This window comes from Marmota flaviventris, chromosome 14 (genome assembly GCF_047511675.1).
Source record: "Marmota flaviventris isolate mMarFla1 chromosome 14, mMarFla1.hap1, whole genome shotgun sequence".
In the NCBI taxonomy this organism is placed as follows: Eukaryota; Metazoa; Chordata; class Mammalia; order Rodentia; family Sciuridae; genus Marmota; species Marmota flaviventris.
In genome coordinates this window covers 83,559,877-83,581,177 of record NC_092511.1, presented here as the reverse complement: position 1 = coordinate 83,581,177, position 21,301 = coordinate 83,559,877, and the positions used below count along the sequence as shown (strand labels likewise).

General features: G+C 33.6%; 1 protein-coding gene across 1 annotated transcript in view; it reads left to right on the top strand.

Annotated features, from left to right (window-relative positions):
• Positions 1-21,301, top strand: part of Zc3h6 (zinc finger CCCH-type containing 6) — a 66,901-nt gene that overhangs the window by 31,119 nt on the left and 14,481 nt on the right. The window contains exons 4-8 of the mRNA XM_071601816.1: positions 10,037-10,313; positions 12,957-13,090; positions 16,380-16,496; positions 17,247-17,360; positions 20,568-20,675. Coding sequence (XP_071457917.1) covers positions 10,037-10,313; positions 12,957-13,090; positions 16,380-16,496; positions 17,247-17,360; positions 20,568-20,675 — 750 coding nt within the window. The remainder of the gene's footprint in view (positions 1-10,036; positions 10,314-12,956; positions 13,091-16,379; positions 16,497-17,246; positions 17,361-20,567; positions 20,676-21,301) is intronic.

Below are 21,301 nucleotides of genomic sequence, written 5' to 3'. Positions count from 1 at the left end.
TCATTGGGGTGTGTACCTATACCTAGGAGTGTAATTGCTGGATTATATGGTTATTCTTTTATTTCCTATTATTTTTTTAGTTACACATGACAATAGAATGTATTTTGACATATCATATATATGTGAAGTATAACTTTCCATTCTTGGGGGAAGTTACATTGGTTGTTTATTCTTATGTGAACGTAGGAAAGTTATGTTCAGTTCATTCTACTGTCTTTTCCATTCCCATCCCCCCTTTTCTTCCCCTCCCCCTATTCCCCCACGTTCAATCCAGTGAACCTCCACTGCCCACCCCCAGCAGCCTTTTGTGAGTCAGCATCCCCATATCAGAAAGAACATTCAGCTTTTGGTTTTTTGAGATTGGCTTATTTCACTTAGCATTTCTAGTTCCACCCATTTACTAGCAAATGCCATAATTTTATTTTTTATGGCTGACTAATATTCCATTGTATGTATGTACCACATTTTTTTTTTATCCATTTATCTATTGAAAGGCACCTAGGTTGGTTCCATAGTTTAGCTATTGTGAATTGAGCTGCTGTGAATATTGATGTGGCTATAGTATGATGATTTTTAGTCCTTTGGGTGTATGCTGAGGAGTGGGATAACTGAGTCAAATAGTGGTTCTATTCCAAGTTTTCTGAGGAATCTCCATACTGCTTTCCAGAGTGATTGCATCAATTTGCAGTCCCACCAACAACGTATGAGAGTACCCTTTTCACTACATCCTTGCCAACATTTATTGTTACTTGTATTCTTGATAGTTGCCATTATGATGGGAATGAAATGAAATCTCAGTGTAGTTTTTTTTTTTTTGAGGGGGGAAAGAGCTATTTTTAAAATTTGTTCTAATTAGTTATACATGTCAGCAGAATGTATTTTGATTCATTGTATACAAATGGAGCACAACTTTTTATTTCTCAGGTTGTACACAATGTAGATTTCTACAATCATACATGTACCTAAGGTAATGATATCTATCTTATTCTCTCATCTTTCTTACCCCCAATCCCTCCCCACCCGCCCTTTGCCTAACCCAAAGTTCCTCCATTCTTTCTAGGCTCTCCCTGCCCCATTATGGATCAGCATCCATTTATCCGAGAAAACATTTGGCCTATGGTTTTTTGGGATTGGCTTTCTTTGCTTAGTATGATTTTTTCCAACTCCATCCATTTACCATCAAATGCCATGATTTTATTCTCTTTTAATGCTGAGAAATATTCCAATGTGTGTATATACCAGTTTCTTTCTCCAGTCATCTCTTGAAGGGCATCTAGGTTGGTTCCACAGCTTAGCTATTGTGAATTGATCTGCTATAAACATTGATGTGGCTGTGTTTCACTATAGTATTGCTGATTTTAAGTCCTTTGGGTATAGACCAAGGAGTGGCATAGCTGGGTCAAATGGTTGGATTGACCAATCATTTGGTTCCATTCCAAGTTTGCTAAGGAATCTCCATACTGCTTTCCAAAGTGATTGCACTAATTTGCAGTCCCACCAGCAATGTATGGATGTGCTTTTCCCCCCACATTCTCACCAACAGTTACTGTTGCTCATAATCTTGATAACTGCCATTTCATCTCACTGGAGTGAGATGAAATCTTAAAGTAGTTTTGATTTGCATTTCTCTAATTACTAGAGATGTTGAACATTTTTTTTCAAATATTTGTTAATTGATTATATATCTTCTTCTGAGAAGGGTCTGTTCAATTCTTTAGCCCATTTATTGATTAGGTTATTATTATTTTTTTGGTGTTAAGTTTTCTGAGTTCTTTATATATCCTGGAAATTGGTGCTGTATCTAAAATGCATGTGGTAAAGATTTTCTTCCACTCTGTAGGCTCTGTCTTCACATTATTAATTGTTTCCTTTGCTGAGAAGAAACTTTTTAGTATAATACCATTTATTGATTCTTTTTAAAAATCTTTTTTAGTTATACATGGGCACAATGTCTTTATTTTGTTTATTTTTATGTGGTGCTGAGGATCGAACCCTGGGTCTCACATGTGCAAAGCAAGTATTCTACCACTGAGCCACAACCCCAGCCCCTGATTTTTTTTTTAATGGTTTTATTTTATTTGTTTATGTAATGCCCAGGGATTGAACCCAGTGCCTCACACATGCTAGGCAAGTGCTCTACCATTGAGCCACAACTCTGGCCCCACCATTTATTGATTCTTGATTTTAATTCTTGCTCTTTAGGAGCCTTGTTGAGGAATTCAGATCCTAAGCAGACATGATGGAGATTTGGGCCTACTTTTTCTTTTTCTTTTTAACATAGTTGTAGATGGGCAGCATGCCTTTATTTTATTTATTTATTTTTAATGTGGTGCCGAGGATCAAATCCAGTGCCTCACACATGCTGGGCAAGTGCTCGGCCACTGAGCCACAGACCCAGCCCCCTACTTTTTCTTGTAGTAGGCACAGGTCGCTGGTCTAATATCTAGACCCTTGATCCACTTTGAGTTGAGGTTAGTGCATGTTGAGAGATAAGGCTCTAACTTCATTTTTTAAAAAGTTTGTGGTGCTGGGGATCGAACCCAGGGCCTTGTGCATGCAAGGCAAGCACTCTACCAACTGAGCTATATCCCCAGCCCTTCTAACTTCATTTTATTTTATTTTTTTTAATTATTATTATTTTAATATTTATTTTTTAGTTTTCGGCGGACATAACATCTTCGTTTGTATGTGGTGTTGAGGATCGAACCCGGGCCGCACGCATGCCAGGCGAGCGCGCTACCGCTTGAGCCACATCCCTAGCCCCTAACTTCATTTTATTACAAATGGATTTCCAGTTTCCCCAGCACCATTTGTTGAAGAGGCTATCTTTTCTCCAATGTGTGTTTATGGAACCTCTTGTCTAGTATGAGATACTGTATTTATGTGGGGTTGTCTCTGTGTTTGGAGAATCTTTGCATCTTGTAAGGTCTTCTTTAATGTCTTTGGTGTTCTGTAGTTTCCATTGTATAGGTCTTTCACCTCTTTTGTTACATTTATTCCCAACTATTTTATTTTCTTTAAGGCTATTATGAATAGGATCATTTTCCTAATTTCTCTTTCAAGTCACTCATCACTTATAACACTCATAAATCAATTGCATTCCTATATATATATATATATATATATATATATATATATATAGGAATGCAATTGATTTATGAGTGTTAATTTTATATTCTGCTAATTTGCTGAATTTATATTCTGCTAATTTGCTGAATTTGCTAATTTGCTAGATGTTTTCTGGTGGAGTTTTTTTGGGTCTTCTAAATATAAAGTCATGTCATCAGCAAATAGGGATAGTTTGAATTCTTCCTTTCCTATATGTATCCCTTTAATTTCTATTTTCTAATTGCTCTGGTTAGAGTTTCCAGGAATAGAAGTGATAAAAGAGGGCATCCCTGTCTTGTTCCAGTTTTTAAATGGAATGCTTTAAATTTTTCTCCATTTAGAATGATGTTGGCCTTGGGCTTAGCATATATAGCTTTTACAATGTTGAGATATGTTTCTGTTATCCCTAGTTTTTCTAGTGTTTTGAGCATGAATTGATGCTGTATTTTGTCAAATGCTTTTTCTGCATCTTTTAAGACAATCATGTGATTCTTGTCTTTAAGTCTATTGATGTGATAAATTATGTTTATTGATTTCCGTACATTGAACGAACTTTGCATCCCTGGGATGAACCTCACTTGATCATGGTGTACTATCTTTTAAATATGTTTTTGTATTTTATTTGCCAGTATTTTATTAAGAATTTTTGCATATATGTTCATCAGGGATGTTGGTCTGAAATTTTCTTTCCTTGATGTGTCTTAGTCTGGTTTTGGTATCAGGGTGATACTAGCTTCATAGGATGAGTTTGGAAGGGTTCCCTCCTTTTCTGTTTCATGGAATAATTTGAGAAGAATTGGTGTTCTTCTTTGAAGGTCTGGTAGAACTCAGCTGAGAATCTGTCTGGTTCTGGGCTTTTCTTTCTTGGTAGGCTTTTGATGGTGTCTTCAGTTTCGTTGCTTAAAGTTGATCTGTCTTACTGATTCAGTTTGGGTAGGTCATTTGTCTCTAGAAATTTGTTGATATCATCAAGATTTTCTAGAGGAGAGTATAAATTTTCAAAATAGGTTTTGATTATCATCTGTATTTCAGTAATGTCTGTTGTAATATTTCCTTTTTTATCACAAATTTTAATAAGTTGAGTTTTCTCTCTTTGTTAGTTTGGCTAAGGGTTTATCAATTTTATTGATTTTTCTTTTCAAAGAACCAACTTTTTTGGTCAATCTCTTGGATTGTTTCTTTTGTTTCAATTTCATCTCTTTATTTTAATTATTTCCTGTTTTCTACTGGTTTTGGTGTTGCTTTCTCCTTTTTCTAGGGCTTTGGTTATTTATTTGTTGACTTTCTATTCTTTTAATGCATGAGCTCAATGCCATGAACTTTCCTCTTAGCACTGCCTTCATAGTGTCCCAGAGATTTTGATATGTTGTACTGGTGTTCTCCTTTACCTCTAAGGATTTTTTATTATGTTGCTAATAATTTTTTCTATCCATTAATCATTCAATAGCATATTATTTAGTCTCCAGTGTGAGAGTAGATTTTATTTTTAATTTTATCATTGATTTCTAATTTCGTTCTATTATGATCTGATAGGATGCAAAGTATTATCTCTGGTTTTTTTTTTTGTATTTGCTAATTGTTGCTTTGTGGCCTAAGATATGATCTGTTTTGGAGAAGGATCCATGTACTGCTGAGAAGAAAGTGTATTCAGTCATTGGGTATTTAGTCATTGATGGATGAAATATTCTATATATGTCTGTTAAATCTAAATTAATTGTATTTTTTTTTTAGTTCTATCACTTCTTTATTTAGTTTTTGTTTGGAGGATCTATCCAGTGGTGACAGAGGTGTGTTAAAGTCACCCAGTATTAATGTGTTGTGGTCTATTTGCTTCTTGAAATTGAGAAGGATTTTTTTGATGTATGTAGATGCTTCATTCTTTGGGGCACAAATATTTATGATGGTTATGTCTGGTTGATATATAGTTCCCTTAAGCACCATGAAATGTCCTTCTTTGTCCCTTCTGATTAACTTTGGCTTGAAGTCCATCATATCTGATATGATGATAGAAACCCCTACTTGTGGGGCTGGGGTTGTAGCTCAGCGGTAGAGCATTCACCTAATATGTGCAATGCCCTGCGTTTGATTCTCAGCACCACATAAAATAAATAAATAAAATAAAGCTATTAAAAAAAAGAAAGAAAGAAACCCCTACTTGTTTATGAGATCCATGTGAATGATGTTTTTCTCATCCTTTTACTTTCAGTCTGTGTATGTCTTTGCCCATGAGGTGAGTCTCTTGGAGACAGCATATTGTTGGGTCTTGTTTTTAATCCAATTTGCCAGTCTGTGTCTTTTGATTGATAAATTTAGGACATTTACTATCAATGTTATTATTGAGATATGATTTTTATTCCCTATCATTTTAATTTATTTCTGTTTTTAATTTGAATTAGTTTCTCCAGTAACTCACTGTTCTTTTAATGTAGTTCGTCCCTTTTCAGGTTTTCACTTTTATTTTTCATTTCTTCTTCATGAAATGTCTTATTATGTTTTGCAGTGCAGGCTTTTTAGTTGTGAATTCTTTTAACTTGTTTATCATGGAAGGTTTATATTTTATTTCATCATCAATTCTTTTTTTTTTTTAAAGAGAGATTTTTTTAATATTTATTTTTTTAGTTTTTTGGTGAACACAACATCTTTATTTTACTTTTTTTTTTTTAATGTGGTGCTGAGGATCGAACCCAGTGCCCCGCGCATGCCAGACGAGCGCACTACCGCTTGAGCCACATTCCCAGCCCATCATCAATTCTTAAGCTTAATTTTGCTGAGCATAGTATTCTTGGCTGGTATCCATTTTCCTTCAGAGCTTGGTATATATTATTCTAAGACCTCCTAGCTTTAAGGGTCTGGGTTGAGAGATCATCTGAGGTCCAGATTGGTTTCCCTTTAAATGTTACCTGTCATTTTTCTCTGGCAACCTTTAAAATTTTATCCTTATTCTTTGTTATTCTTTATCTTATTCTATGTTAGGCATTATCATAATGATGTGCCTTTGTGTGGGTCTTTTGTAATTTTGCATATTTGGGATCCTGTAAGCCTCCTGGATTTGATTTTTCATTTCATTCTTTAGTTTGGGAAATTTTCTGATATTATTTCATTGAAAAGATTATACATTCCTTTTGTTTGTATCTTTGAGCTTTCATTTATCCTAATAAATTTTTAATTTGTTCTTTTTGGGTTATCTGATATTTCTTGGAAGTTCTGTTCATAGTCTCTTAACATCATTTCTCCATGATCAACCTTGTTTTCAAGATTATATATTTTGTCTTCATTCCCTGAAATTCTGTCTTTCAAGTAATCTAGTCTGTTGGTGATGCTTTCAGTTGAATTTTTAATTTGGTTTATTAATTCCTTAATTTCAAGGATTTCTGCTTGTTTTTTTCCCAGAATTTCTCTTCATTGAAGTGATCTTTCACTTCCTGTATTTTCTATTTCTCTCTGTATATTGTCCTTTACTTCACAAATCAATTTAACTATGTACATTCTAAATTTCTTCTATGATATTTTTTGTACTGTGGTATGGATGGATTCTGTTATTAGAATATCTTGGTTTTGGGGGGATGATTTGTTCCCTTGTTTTTTATTATTGTTTGTGTGGCTACCCATCTAACAGTATGGATCTGTTAGTGTCCCTGAGGGTTTCTAGTACCTCACTGTTTAGGGGGAGACAAATAATAACAACAAACAAAGCAAAGAATATACAGTATTAAACCAAATAGTTGCTGCTATGGCATCTAGACTATTAATTGTGACAGTAAACAAATTATATGCTCAGTTATTGCCTACAATAAAAATAGCAATTTTGCAAAAGCGTTTATAATTTTAAATGATAGACAAGGAGAGAACAGAAGTGATATAGGATGTGATGAAGGAGGGAGGATAGAGAAGATCGAAGTAAAAAATTAAAGGAAGACTGAAAACAACAACAATGGAAATTGGCTGTTAGTGTAAGAAAAGAGTGAAAGAGAATCAAGGAAAACAGGTAAGAGAAAAATAAAGTAAAAATTTAAAAAATTAAAAATAAAAGATATAAAACAAAACTAAAATATACTCATCAAACATCCTAGTCCTTGACAGAGTGATCCATGAAAAATAACTGGCTTCAAAAATGCTAGGAATGAAAAAAATGAGTATTTATAAATATCTATGAACCATTAAGGTCACAATTAAACAGAGGGGAGAGAGAGAGAGAGAGGGAGGGAGAGAGAGGGAGGGAGAGAGAGAGAGAAAATCTCAATGAAAAGTTAAAAAAAAATTTCTTTCTGTTGCAGTTTAAAAGATTTTCAGCTTCTCAGCCATTTTAGGTGGGGTCATCTGGAGTATGATGCTCCACCCTCCAGATTGCTGGAGAGAGGTAATCCTGTAGGTGGGATTCCTGGAGGCAGGGTTATGCTAAGGTGGGCTCCAAGCCCTTTGTTGAATGTCACTTGGTCTGGAGATTTTAAATCAGCACGCCTCCAAGGCCGAGTAATTGCCTGTCCATGCTGGAAGACTATACCCCTGGGATCTACTCCTGTGATAGGGGACCCAATTCTTAGTCCCCTATGCAAAATGGATCCTTCCTTTGTGCTCCTCAGGCCATTTGGAGAGATGGTGGCTCCTTCCCACATTAGGATATTGTGCAGTGCACCTCTCAGTTTAGTCAGACAGTGTCCCTGATCTCAGTGCTCCCTAAAATACAAGTTCCTTTAATTCCTTTATCACTCCACTGTGCTGTGGAGGGACTTCTCTGGCTGGTGCTTCTGACCCAGCCACAGGAGTGACTGTGCTGCTGGGGATTTCTCCTTATTTTATTATATCCAACCTCCTGAGTCCCTGATCTGCCTTGAATATCCAATTTTTAATTCTAATAAAGTTCCCCCACCCTTTTTAAAATTTATCCACCTTGCTGAGAAGCTGCCTGTCTACCTTCTTGGTTTCACCCCATGGAGCAGCCAGGAAAGCGACCTCCTCTAGTCCCCCATTTTGAAAACCCTCATATGGTTATTCTATGTTTAACTTTCTAAGGAAGTGCTAAACTATTCTCAGCAGAGAAAAACATTTAGAGCTCCATTAGTAATGTAAACTTCTCCACATCCTTGCCAACACTGTGATCACTTGTTATTTCCTTTTTTTTAAATTTGGAAACTGGTTGTGGTTTTGAGGTACCGCCTTTTAAAGGAAAGAATAAAACTTTCAAAAGTTTTATTTTATGGTATTTTGAAAAATGTCTTTTCAGGGGTATGCTGCAAATTCTAAATCCTTGAAAATAAAGAATACATTGTATATTTGTTTGCTAGTGTTGCCATATATGCTGGGACTGGTCACAGTCTGAAAGCTGGAAGTCCAAGGTCAAGGCGCCAGCAGGACTGGTTTCCTCTGAGGACACAGGGGAAGGGTGTGTTCTCAGCCTCTTCCCTTGGTCTGGAGATGGACACCTTCTCACTGCTTTGGCTTTGTGTGATCTTCCCTCTGTGCATAAGCATACCAAGGTCTCTGTGTCTAGATTTCCTCCTCTTATAAGGACACCAGTTAAATTGGATTAGATCCCTTTCTTAAAGCCACATTGTTTTAATTACTTCTTTAAAGGCCCTGCCTCCAAAAATAGTCATATTCTGAGATAGTGGGGGTTAGGGATTCCACATGAGAATTTTGGGGAGACAGTTCAACTGATAGCACGTCACAGTACTTTATCATATGTAATTAGAAAATAGGGCAGAATTAAATTTTGAAGATAGGTGACATCAGCCTCTTTAAGTTCAAAAATTATTTGAAATGTTTTAAATGAAACAATTTGAAACAATGTGATTTTATATCTTAAATCTGTTGTGACATACAAAGTCTTCATTATAAAAATTATTAATTTTGTGCTAGGAAAGTAATGATGCCATTACTTTTATTTATAAAAGCTCTATTCTTTCTCCTAATTTGGTGTTGCTAATCGCTTGTTAGTTTAGAAACCAAATTACTAGTTTGTTAGGGTTATTTCTGTATTTTCTCTATGCCTGCTTTATAGTTAAGGTTGCTAAGTTTTATTAAATTGTCTTCATTTAAAAATTGAAAAACATTATGTTTTTAGGTAAAGTTAGGTAAATATTAGAATATATATCACATTTAAAATTCATTAATCTAATGATGATGCATGGTCTGGTCTTTTCTAGATCTTCAAGTTGTAATGATGTGAAATTTTTCTTGCTTGATTAAAAAATTGTCAGGATGTGATAGAATTAATAAAAATACTGACATGAAAGAGACAGACTTGAACATTATTATTAAATAAACTTATAATATTAAATTGTACTTTTTGTTTGTTTTCCCATGCTTTAGTAAGGAAGCAATAAAATGAATGCTTATTGCAATGAACAGTTTCTAATGATGAGCTTTCTCACCATTAGGGAAAGTTCTGTTTTTCTATTAGACCTTAGATAAACATTTTCCAAAATTTTACACACATACAGTTTTCTATTAAGCATAATGTCATTTGAGAATTTTTCAGTGCAAGAGAATATGTACATATTTCGCTATACTTCCCCAAGTGATTTTACTATCTTTTCCTAATTTTCAAAAGTCCTTTTCTTTCTTTCTTTCTTTCTTTCTTTCTTTCTTTCTTTCTTTCTTTCTTTCTTTCTTTCTTTCAAGAAGGAATTTGTGTATGGTGGTGTGGATTTTAGGTATTCCTGTGCATATGGATATTGAGACATAGAACATGGAAAATAAAAGCTAAAGAAGGAAGACTATAACATTTAATATCATCAGAGTTGCATTTAGCCTTCTGAATTTCGTGTTAAATAGTGTCAGAGGGAAATATGAATCAAGAAACAGAATTAATAACTGTCTTTTCTCCTTTTTTTCTCCCAATTTGCTGGGAAGAAAAGACATCATGTGTTACTGTCAACTGCTATATATAACTGAAAAATTCATGTAATGCTTGTCCATCTTCACTTAGCATGGACATATATCAGGAAGCTACATGAGTTCAAAGAAGGATCAACATAACAAGAAGTTTAAAAGTAAAGAGTATGACGAGTACAGTGCCTACAGTGATGACAACTTTGGTAGCTACAGTGATGACAACTTTGGTAGCTACAGTCAGGAAACAGAGGAAGATTTTGCCAATCAGCTGAAACAGTACAGACAAGCTAAAGAAACCTCAAGTACTTCTTTAGGGTCATCATTTTCTAAAGAACCAGGGAGAAAAACAAGACTGAAAGGAGCTCAGCAAGGTAAGTCTGAAATTAGTCTTTTAGAATATGAGAGCCTTACTGAACAGCAAGGTGTAGATTAAAAATTGAGAAATGTTTTAGCCTTTCTCAAGATTTGCTAATTCTTATGGTACCCAGATCCATTTTCCTTTTTATGTAAGCCTTCAGGCTACAATCAATCTGTATGATATCTTAATATTTCAACTATAAAGATGTTCTAATAATTTAAAAGTATAAACATATAATGAAACTTTCTTATATTCTCTCCTTCTATTTGATATTATCTTTGTTAACCTATGTGTTATTTATATTTTAGACCAATAAAGACAATACTGGGAACTGTAAATATGGTGATCATCTTTGCTAGGTAAATGTACATGGGGCTATGAAGCCTTTAAGATTGAAAATATGAACATAATCTAAGAATTTTTTGCAGTGATCACCAGTTTATCGCTATATTGAAGTATCTGGTCCCTGGAGAGACCAGTACAAGTTGGTAGCTTGGGAGCTGGAGACAATAGATGAAGAAACTTTAGGTCATGGAAGGCTTAAATCAGCTTTAAGTACTGGCTAGTTAAACTGGGCATAGTGGTGCATGCCTATAATCCTAGCAGTTCAGAACACTAAGGTAAGAGGATCACAAGTTCCTGGCCAGTCTGGGCAACTTTGTGAAACCTTGACTCAAAATAAAAAGGACCAGGGATGTATGTAGCTCAGTGATAGAGTAACCCTTGGTTCAAGCCTTAGTACTGAAAAAAAATAAACACAAAAAAAGTTTCAGCTTGTTGATCTATCTGCTTTAAGAAAACTAGAGCAAGATGAGGTTGAGGTGAAGTAGTGATCTGCCTTATCTTTGAATGAAGAAGTCAGTTATGAATAAATTTGATTATTTCTATGGCTTTGTTTTTTTCTTGATTTTTCTAGCAAAATTCCTTTGAAAAATATGAATCAAGGCTTAGTTGATCTAAAGGGAAAGGAATTTATCTACATGCAGGCTATCTTAACAGATCAATGTGTCTCTGGAGTCCATTTGTAGCAATCTCACTTGGGAAGATGAGTAACATGGAGAAAACTCTTTCATCACTTTCACATGGGTTTTTTTCCTTTCAAGCTCTTCCTTCTTTGTCCTTTTAAAGAACTGAGCATTTCTTTTTTTTTCCTTCCATGTCTTCTCCTTTAAGTTGTGAAAACAATATATGGTCAATGCAGAAAACTTTTCTTGTATAGAAAAGATAATTTAGCAGTGATTAGACAGAAATCAAAAATAATTTGAATGTCTATCACTCAAAGATAATAAATATAATTATCTTGGGCCCACATTCTTCCAGAATTTTTCTGACCATTATTTTCAACCCCCCCCCCAAAAAAAAAAAAAAAAAACTGTACAGGGCTGGGGATATAGCTCAGTTGGTAGAGTGCTTGCCTCACATGCACAAGGCCCTGGGTTCAATCCCCAGCACAACACACACAAACACACACATACACACACAAAAAAAACCCTATACATATTGTTGTACCTTGTTTTTTTTCCTCCCTTGACTGTGAATTATATCTCAGTTACTCTAAAGTTAATGAATAGCTTTTAACACCTGTGTTCTAGTCAATTAAATAGATGTACCATAATTTGCCTTAACAAATTGTTAGGTATGTGTGGAAGTACAGTGATTATGTGGGATACAAGTTGCAACCAATTCTGTGATTGACCCTGTGATAAACTTAGTTGTACATACCTCAGAAAACATTGGCAAACATAAGAATAAATTAAGAATAAATTATGAAAAGTAAATTTGCAAAGTCAAAAGACACAGATACACATTTAAAGATTTTTTGACTCATATGCCAAGTGGATAGCCAAAAGGTGATGTACCAGTTTTATAACTACAAGGCCCTCATCAGTGGGTAAAAATTCAGATTTCTCCTAAGTCCTACCAACAGAGATTTATTATTCTTTGAGGTGAAAATTGTTATGTTATTTTTCAAAGTCTTAATTTCTTTGATTTATGTCAATGAAATTGAAAGTTTTTTTGATGTTTATTGGTTGTATTATAGATTTTAAAGATATTAGATCACTTTCAGTGTGACTTTGGCAAAATGAGAAATTACTTTGTATAATAATGTACCATCCTAACATAAAATTTTTAAAAATTGGAGTATCTTTTTAAGTACTTTTAAGTACCAAATTTTTCAAAAGCACAAAACCAGTATGATTTTTAGTTGGAGATATATATCTGTTCAAAATTATCAATAGAAATTTGGTTTACTCCAAATTATCCACTGATATCTATGTTGTATTCCTTAAATATGAATATAATGCTTACCTCTCTTTAAAACAGAAAGGCTTAAGAAAACAAAAAATGCTGGCTAATTATCCTGTCTTAAGGAAAATTAAAAGAAAAAATACTAGTGTTGGCTTCTCTATCTCTGAATATTCTTGTTCCTTGCTTCCTGTGTTGTTAACATCTCTTTGGAAACAAAGAAACAAGAACCAGTACCCAGGAGGTAAAATGTAAAGATTCAGTTAAATTTTTTTCATGGAACCTGAGGAGAAATAAAAGGATGCAATGTATACTGTAGATTATTAAAATATACTGTTCCTCATAAACTAATAGATTGCTAGATATGTTGTTTTTCTATAATATTTGAAGTATATTTTAACTTTTTTAGGTACTGAGCAGAGGATTAAAAGTTTTAATATTAGTCGTGGACGTGGTTTGCCGAAGAAAATCAAACGAAAAGACCGTGGGGGAAGAGTCAATAAAGGGCCCAGTGTTTTTTCAGGAATGGATGACTTTCAAGAGGTACTGAGAATTTATATTTAAGAAAGATTAGAGCTTTCCTATCTCTTAATATATTTGGTTGTTGGGGCTGGGACTGTAGCTTAGTGGTAGATCACCTGCCTCATACATGTGAGGCACTGGGTTTGATCCTCAGCACCACGTAAAAATAAATAAAAACAAAGGTATTGTGTCCATCTACAACTAAAAAAAAAAGATAATAACAAAAATATATTCGGTTGCAAAGAAAGCATTATGATTTTAACACCTCTTTCCTAATAAATAAAAAATGTCCAGCTCAGATTAAAGGAGTATAAATAAACTTCCCCTAAGTGAGAGTTGTTTTAAGTAGTCATGATTATGGAATAGAAGTACAAATTTAGGTGACCTAGAAATAAAATTGGTATGTGGGAAAGAACCTTAAAGTAAAATTGAGATGTTTCAAAGCAAAACTGTATCCCATTAGTCCTCCCTTGGCATTCCTTCCCTAGGAGTCCTCTTCCCCAGATAAAAAATACCAATAAACTGCTAACAGCTCAACATGGAGCAAGACCAAGAAGGGAGGCAATGGTAAATCAACTTACTTTTTACAGTGGAAGGTACTGAAAAGAAGAGAAGAGAATGTGAATGGTTCGAAGGATAAACTTACATACCTTGCATGAAGTAGCTCTTTTTAAAGTATGTGTTGAGCTGAAATCTGAATATATTTCAACCCATAGCAACTCTCTGGACTAGATCTTGCCACTGTTATTGAGATATGATTGCAATATACGGAGTCAGGAGTAGGTTATTTAAAGCTGCAACTTTAAATGAACTATATGTTGTAATTTGAAAATGTTTATTTTCCTCATTTATGAGTTTAAAGGTTATAGGCAGAGATGTTCTTCTTAGTATACTGTTTAAAGAGATGTTAGCAGCTGTTAACTGCTAATGTTAGGATTTTCCAGAGTACTTTGATTGTAGTATTATAGCCAAGATGCCTATAGTTAATGTTACTGAGATATTTTGTACCTGTTTAAACTACAGAACTAAATAAATCTACCCACATCCTTTATTAAAATAATGAAGCAATATTGGAAAGTAATGTTGACAGAGGGAGTTATTAATGAAACATAAATTCAATTTGTTGCATTTTTCAGGGTGTGTGTGTGTGTATGTGTGTGTATGAGGTTACTTACTTTTTCACTTTTCTTTTTTGGTACTGGAGATGAAACCCAAGGGCACTTTTCCATTGAGCTACATCCCTAGCCCTTTTTAATTTTTTAAATTTTGAGACAGGGTCTTTCTATGTTGCTTAGGCTCTCACTAAATTACTGAGGTTGACCTTCAACTTGGCAGTCTTCCTGCCTTGCCCCCAATCCCCAGTTGCTGGATTACAGGCATGTGCCACCATGACCAGCTAATTTTTCGTTTTTCAACTTCAGACTTAATTCTTCAGGTTGGCTTATAGAACTTTGCATGATGTACTCCCTGTGGCTGATTATTTTATTATAGCCACAATTCTTAGTAGAGAAGGCATATGTGAGCTAGTCATTTATATTTGGCTGTTTTAAATGAATCCATGCCTAACTATAAAAATGTTTATGAATCAAATTTACGCAAATTGAAGATTATTTTAAATGATTTTATCAGTAGAAGTAATTTCATCGTGTTTTCCTGGGGCAAGTTGAGTATACTTATATTTTTAAAACAAACATCTAGGTTATTTGGTATTCTTGTGCCCTCTTCAGATTTCTTATAGTAAAACCCAATATCAGCAGTGAGTGCTGAGGATCATATTTTAGTTGGCTATCTCTTTCTTCATAGGTTTGCTCTGCAATTATTTTCAATAGATTGTACTGCATCTTGCAAACTAAGGGAAAGAGGGAAGGCAATCAAAGAGCAAATACCTATGATGTACAAGACACATTACACAGTAGGTGCTTGAAAAACAGTATTATTTTATAAAGTTTATGCATGTAGCTCATTATATTCAGCTTGTCTCAGCACCATATTCTGCCTTCTTACCCAGCACTTTTTGTTTATGGAATGGGGGATTGAACTCAGGGGCACTTGGCCACTGAGTCACATCCCCAGCCCCATTTTGTATTTTATTTAGAAACAGGGTCTCACTGAGTTGCGTAGTGCCTCACTTCTGCTGAGGCTGGCTTTGAACTCATAATCCTCCTGGGTTAGCCTCCCAAGCTGCTGGGATGATAGGCATGAGCCACTGTGCCCGATTTACCTAGTACTTTTATGCACTGTTTTTATACAATATTTTTACACTGAATAGAGGACTGGGGAGAACTAAGGAAAAGAAAAAGTACTTGGATTCTTTTTCATAATTTTTCCTAATGTATTTTTCTTAATTTTATAAACTTAAAGGTAATAATTCTTGTTTTTTCTTTTTTTTTAAGAGTAGAAAAAGTTTATTTGTGCTCATTTTTGCTTTTTTTTCCCCCTTAAAGAAAACACAGAAAAGCCACATACTTAGAAAACCTCTAATCCCACCATCCAAATACAGACACTAAAATGTAGAGGTATTTTATTTGAGTCTTTTTTTATTTGCCTTTATTTATTATTTTAAAATTGGGATCAGTTTTTCACTTCATAAGGTATTATAAGCATTTCCTATATCACAAAGGTCTCTATCACATGATTTAATTATGACTGTACCTTAATGTATTTATAATATATTTGACTTGTCTCCTACTTTGGGATGTGTTGAGTGTTTCTGGTTTTGTGTATTGTTATTATGTAAGTAGTTCTTTAGTAATAATTGTTATAGATAAATCTATATTTGCCTTTCTGAGAATTCCTTCAGTATAATCCTGAAATCTACAAATTATTTGTTAAACAATATATAATTTTATTAATGTATTTGTTTTTGCAGTTCTAGGGATTAAACCTAGGGCCTGTGCATCCTGGGCAAGTGCTTTACTACTGAACTACCTCCTGACTGGCCCCTGACTCTAATATGGATATTTTAACTTTTTTATGACATAACTACTAGCAGTATATGAAAGTGCATATTTTATGACATCTTTGCCAAAACAGTATTATTGTGATATTTTGAGTTTTTTATAATTTTGTTTTAAAAATATAAGTATTACATTCTTATTAAAATAGAAGCAGCTTCTTTTCAATCAGTGGTAGCAATAAGCAGAATACTAGAAATAGCTCTCTCTCCAGTTAAATGAATAGTATCAAAATATTCAATCTTGATTAACCTTATTAGTCAGTTTATACTGCTGTCCAGACCCACTTAACTATATATTTTTTAATACCTGTTAATATTTCATATGTTTCATTTAAATAAAACTTTTTCTTGCAGTATAGTAAACCAGGGAAAAAATGGAAGGTGATGACTCAGGAATTTATTAACCAGCACACCGTGGAACACAAAGGAAAGCAAATCTGTAAATACTTCTTGGAAGGAAGATGTATTAAGGTAAGATGTGTAAAGAGTGTCACAAGTCATTCTGACTTCCAAAATAATCTTTAACATTTAAAGTCTTTTATGGGAGTGGTTAATTTTTGTTTCATTTCTCACATAATCATAATAAAACTAGTTCTTTTTTTTTAGTTGTTGATAGACTTTTATTTATATGCAGTGCTGAGAATCAAACCCAGTGCCTCACACATGCCAGGCAAGTGGACTACCACTGGGCCATAGTCCCAGCCCCATAAAACTAGTTCTTTAAAATATATCTTGTATGAAATTACTGTACACTGGATCTCATTTAATTAATTCTGGGACAACACTATCACAATTTGTAGAAATCAGATTTTATTTAACGAATATGTTAATATTTGTGGCAAGTACTGTCAGTGTGGCAAATACTACAATGAATATGAAATAATCCTTATAGTGACCTTACCAAGTAGTTATTGTTATCATCCCCACTTTATATATGGCACCAAGAGGCTAAATAAGATCCCATGGAAAGTCAGCTGGAAATGGTGAGTGCTGGTGGGCAGTGTCCTCTGAGGCCTTGCTCACTCTGCTGCCTCACTGCACATAGCCATGTCCACTGCTTGGGCAGGGAACCTAAGAGATCGTTTACATTATTATTAGCTCATTATTTAAAGACTGAAGAGAAGGACCATAATTCCGTTATGAAACCCCATGGAGGAAATAAAGTTCAAATGTTTCTTTGTTTCTTTTTCATTTCTCACTTATTTTTCTTTTTTTGAACAGGGAGATCAATGTAAATTTGATCATGATGCTGAGTTGGAAAAGAGAAAAGAGATCTGCAAGTTTTATTTACAAGGATACTGTACCAAAGGAGAGAACTGCATTTATATGCATAATATCCTTTATTAAAGATGTGTGTTAACCAGAATGTTGAGGTTTTAAAGTCTCATTGTGGTTTTAAAAAAATCATAAATACAGTTTAGAAATCTTAGCTTAGTTTTATGTTTAAAACAACATATTACATAAACCCAGAATAGGCAAACTGGCTTTTGTTCTTTAGGAAAATGAAATAACTTCCTTTAGATAAAACTATTAAAAAAGAAGCTTTGTGTATAAAATAATCTGCTTAAAATATTTTAAGCATTGTACATCCTGAAGAAATAGTTAGAAAAATATTTATCTTACAACTTTTTACTTAGGTTCATAAGTTAAAAATTATAAATTATCATTGTCAAAAATTATAAAATCAGTCTCATCAAATCTACCACCCAGTGATTAACACTGTATATTCTCCCTCTGTTTCCTTTTGGAAATATATACATTTAAATTGTACTCTTGCTCCTAGGCAAGTGAGAATTTCATTATATATATAGTGTAGTGGCCCATTTAAAAAAAAATATGTTATGCACCTTTCCATGTCAGTTTTCCCCAGAATACCTAAGATGTTTGCTTGCTGTGCTTACAACTAATGAAGCGTTCTCCATGGACTTGAAACTCCATCTTGATGGAGACAAGAATGTTAATACATACTTTTTTTCCCCTGGGTTTTCTGTGAATTTGTTTGCCTTCATATCTGTGTTGCTTTGCTACTTTATATGCTATGATATATTAGATTCTCAGATTTATTTTTCTAGGTTCTTTTTTTTTTTTTTTTGTACTAGAAATTGAATCCAGGGGTGCTTTACACCAAGCTACATCTCCAACCCTTTCTAAAACTTTTATTTTGACACAGGGTCTCGCTAAGTTGCTTAGGGCTTTGATAAATTGCTGAGACTGGCCTCAAACTTTCAATCCCCCTGCCTCAGCCCTCCCAGTTACTAGGATTATAGGCATGCTCCACCACAGCTGGCATAAAAAAACATCTTCTTAGACAGCCTGGAATCTTTCTATATTGACTGAGTACTAGTTGAAATTAATGCAGTAAGTTTGTCAAGTTGATAATGAAGTTATATTGGAAAGAAAAAGTATCATTTATCTGTTTGAAATAGATATGGAAATATTTGCAGATGAAATATGTTTGGAATATGCTCTAAAATTCTCAAGTTTTTGGAGTGAGTTGTGAAGAGAGTGTAGAGGTGATTCAGAATCACAAAATTGCCAAATGATGAAACTGGTCTCCATGGTTAGCATGAGGAAGTTTCTTTTATTATCTTTATTTTGGCATATGTTTGATAACTTTCAAACTAACTTTTTAAAAAAGTCTTAAGTAATGTCATTCTTCAGGGTAACTGTACCTACAGTTCAACTTAAACCTTTTTGGCATTTTTCTATGCTAAATTATAGATGTGTGAGGGAACGTATACATGATCAAGATCTCAAAAGTGAGATCTATGTTTGTAAAGATTTTATTGTTTTACTTAATATTTATGTTTTTAATTCTATTTTGGGCTGTACAAATATTAAAACTTTTAAAATATTTTTATCAGTTGACCTTGTTTTTTTCCAAATGGTTAACTCACTGTCTTATTTTAACTAATGGCTGGGTGCTATGGCACATGCCTAGAATCACCTGTCTTTGGGAGGTGGAGGCAGGGGCTTTGTGAGTTTGGGGGCCAGCTTGGGCAACAAAGCAAGTAAAAGGCACTTTTACCAGATCCCAAGTTTGTTTTTTTCTTTAAATAAACAGTTCTGCTTCTTATCCCTTGTGCTATTTAACTATTCCCCACTAAAAGAATATTTGATATTTGGTAGGGTATATAAACCTCTCTTCTTTATCAAATGTTATAGTAAATTTGTCTTACTCAAGAAAAATTATTTTTTCAGATTTGACATAGTTCTTCAGAAACTAGACACTTATTAAACTCTTGTTTCTAAAAGTTTTCAGTTTGTTCTTGGGTTTTTTCATAATCATGCCATTTGTACATACTGATCATTTTATTTCATTAACAGTATTTATACTTCAGATTTAATTTTAATTATTTTGTCTACACTTTCAGAATAAAGTTAGGTTATAGTGATTATGGAAGACATGTTTTGATGATAATGTCCTTTGATTGGCTTGTAGCTATAATTTTAAGATTGATTTTTTAAATATCAAGGAAGTAAATTCTTACATTACCAAGAGTTTTTTATATTAAAAAAAAAAGAAAAGAAAAAGAAAAACAATAAACAAACAAAAAAAGAATTTTGAATTTTTTTTTCTTCATGGTAACAGGGGATTGAACCCAGAGCCTTGTGCACATTAGGAAAGTACTCTGCTTCGAAGCTACATCCCAAGCTAGGAGTTTGAATTTTATCAGTTATCTTTTGCATGCTCTAAGATGATCATATGATTTTTTTTCTCCCTTGACCATGTCAATATGATTGCAGTAATGGGTATTCTCTGGGCCTACGCCACCCCAAAATGGTATACTTTCAGTTTTCTTCCAAATTTAATAGTTTCTTAGAAGTTTGTCTCCAGAAACTTAAGTATGATAAGTATTGGATATATTTGCTTTTAAATGACATATAAACCCTCATTGTTTTCATCATAGATATAAATTCTTGATATAAAATTTATATATGCTGTAAATTTTATTGTAAAAGTAGCAGGACCTAACAATTATAATACTGTCATATTTGATACAACCATTATAATTTTTTTTCTTTCAAAAAGTGATTTCTATTTTTAATAGAATAATAGACTTAAAGCTTTTTAAATATTTTTACATAATGAAAATATTAATATTAAAATAAGCAATAAATTATCTATGTAGTTATAGAAGCTTCAGCATCATATACCATACAGTCCTATTGATTTGGCACAGTTTTTTTTATTGTAGTAAGAATACTAAATATGGGCTGGGGTTGTGGCTCAGCGGTAGAACGCTTGCCTAGCACAAGCAAGGCCCTGAATTCGATCCTCAGCGCCACATAAAAATAAATAAAATAAAGGTATTGTGTCCAACTACAACTAAAAATTAATATTTTAAAAAAATACTAAATATGAAATCTATTCTCTAAACAAATTTTTAAAAAGATAAAATACAGTATTGTTGGCTATTAGCACATTGTTTTATAGCAAATCTTTAGAACTTAATCATCTTATATAACAGTTACATTTTTGGTTTAAAAAAATTAGACCTTGATTTACTTCTGTCTGTTCCTTAATTTTTTTGTTTACATGAATTCCCATGCAAGTTTTATCATAGTGGAGCAAAATGTTATCAAGGAGACAACTGTAAATTTTCCCATGATGATTTGACAAAAGAAACAAAGAAACTTTTGGATAAAGTGAGTAGCATTTTTTTTACCTTGAGTATTTGTTACATTTCTCCACAGATTAATTTTACTGAGATCACATTTTATAAAGTATATTTTATGGAATTCTGATAAGATATAGAGGATTTGCTATTTGATGTTTTATTCTATTAATATTGTATGTTAGAAAAGCTGAATTATTGTATTAGGAATTAGGAAATTTTGCTCTTTGTTCTGCATTAAAAATCTGTTTACAGGCTAGGGATATAGCTCAGTACATAGAGTGCTTGCTTCTCATGCACAAGGCCCTGGATTCTATCCCTAGTACCACAAATGAAACAAACAAACAAAAAAACAAACTTATTTACTTTGAGCAGCATCGCTTACCTCTTTGAACCTCATTCTGTTGTTCTGTTTTGTTTTCAGTGGGGGAAAGGGAGTGGTGCTAGGGATTAAACCCAGGGGCACTTTACTAAGAGTCCTCTTAGTTTTTTCATTTTGAGGCAGTTCTTGCTAAATTGCTCAGAGCCTTGCTAAATTTGGAGACTGGCCTCAAACTTGGAATTCTCTGACCTTAGCTTCCTTGAGTCAGTGAGATTTCAGGCATGCGCTACTGCACCTGGCTACCTCATTCCATTTATTGAAAATAATATTGTCTT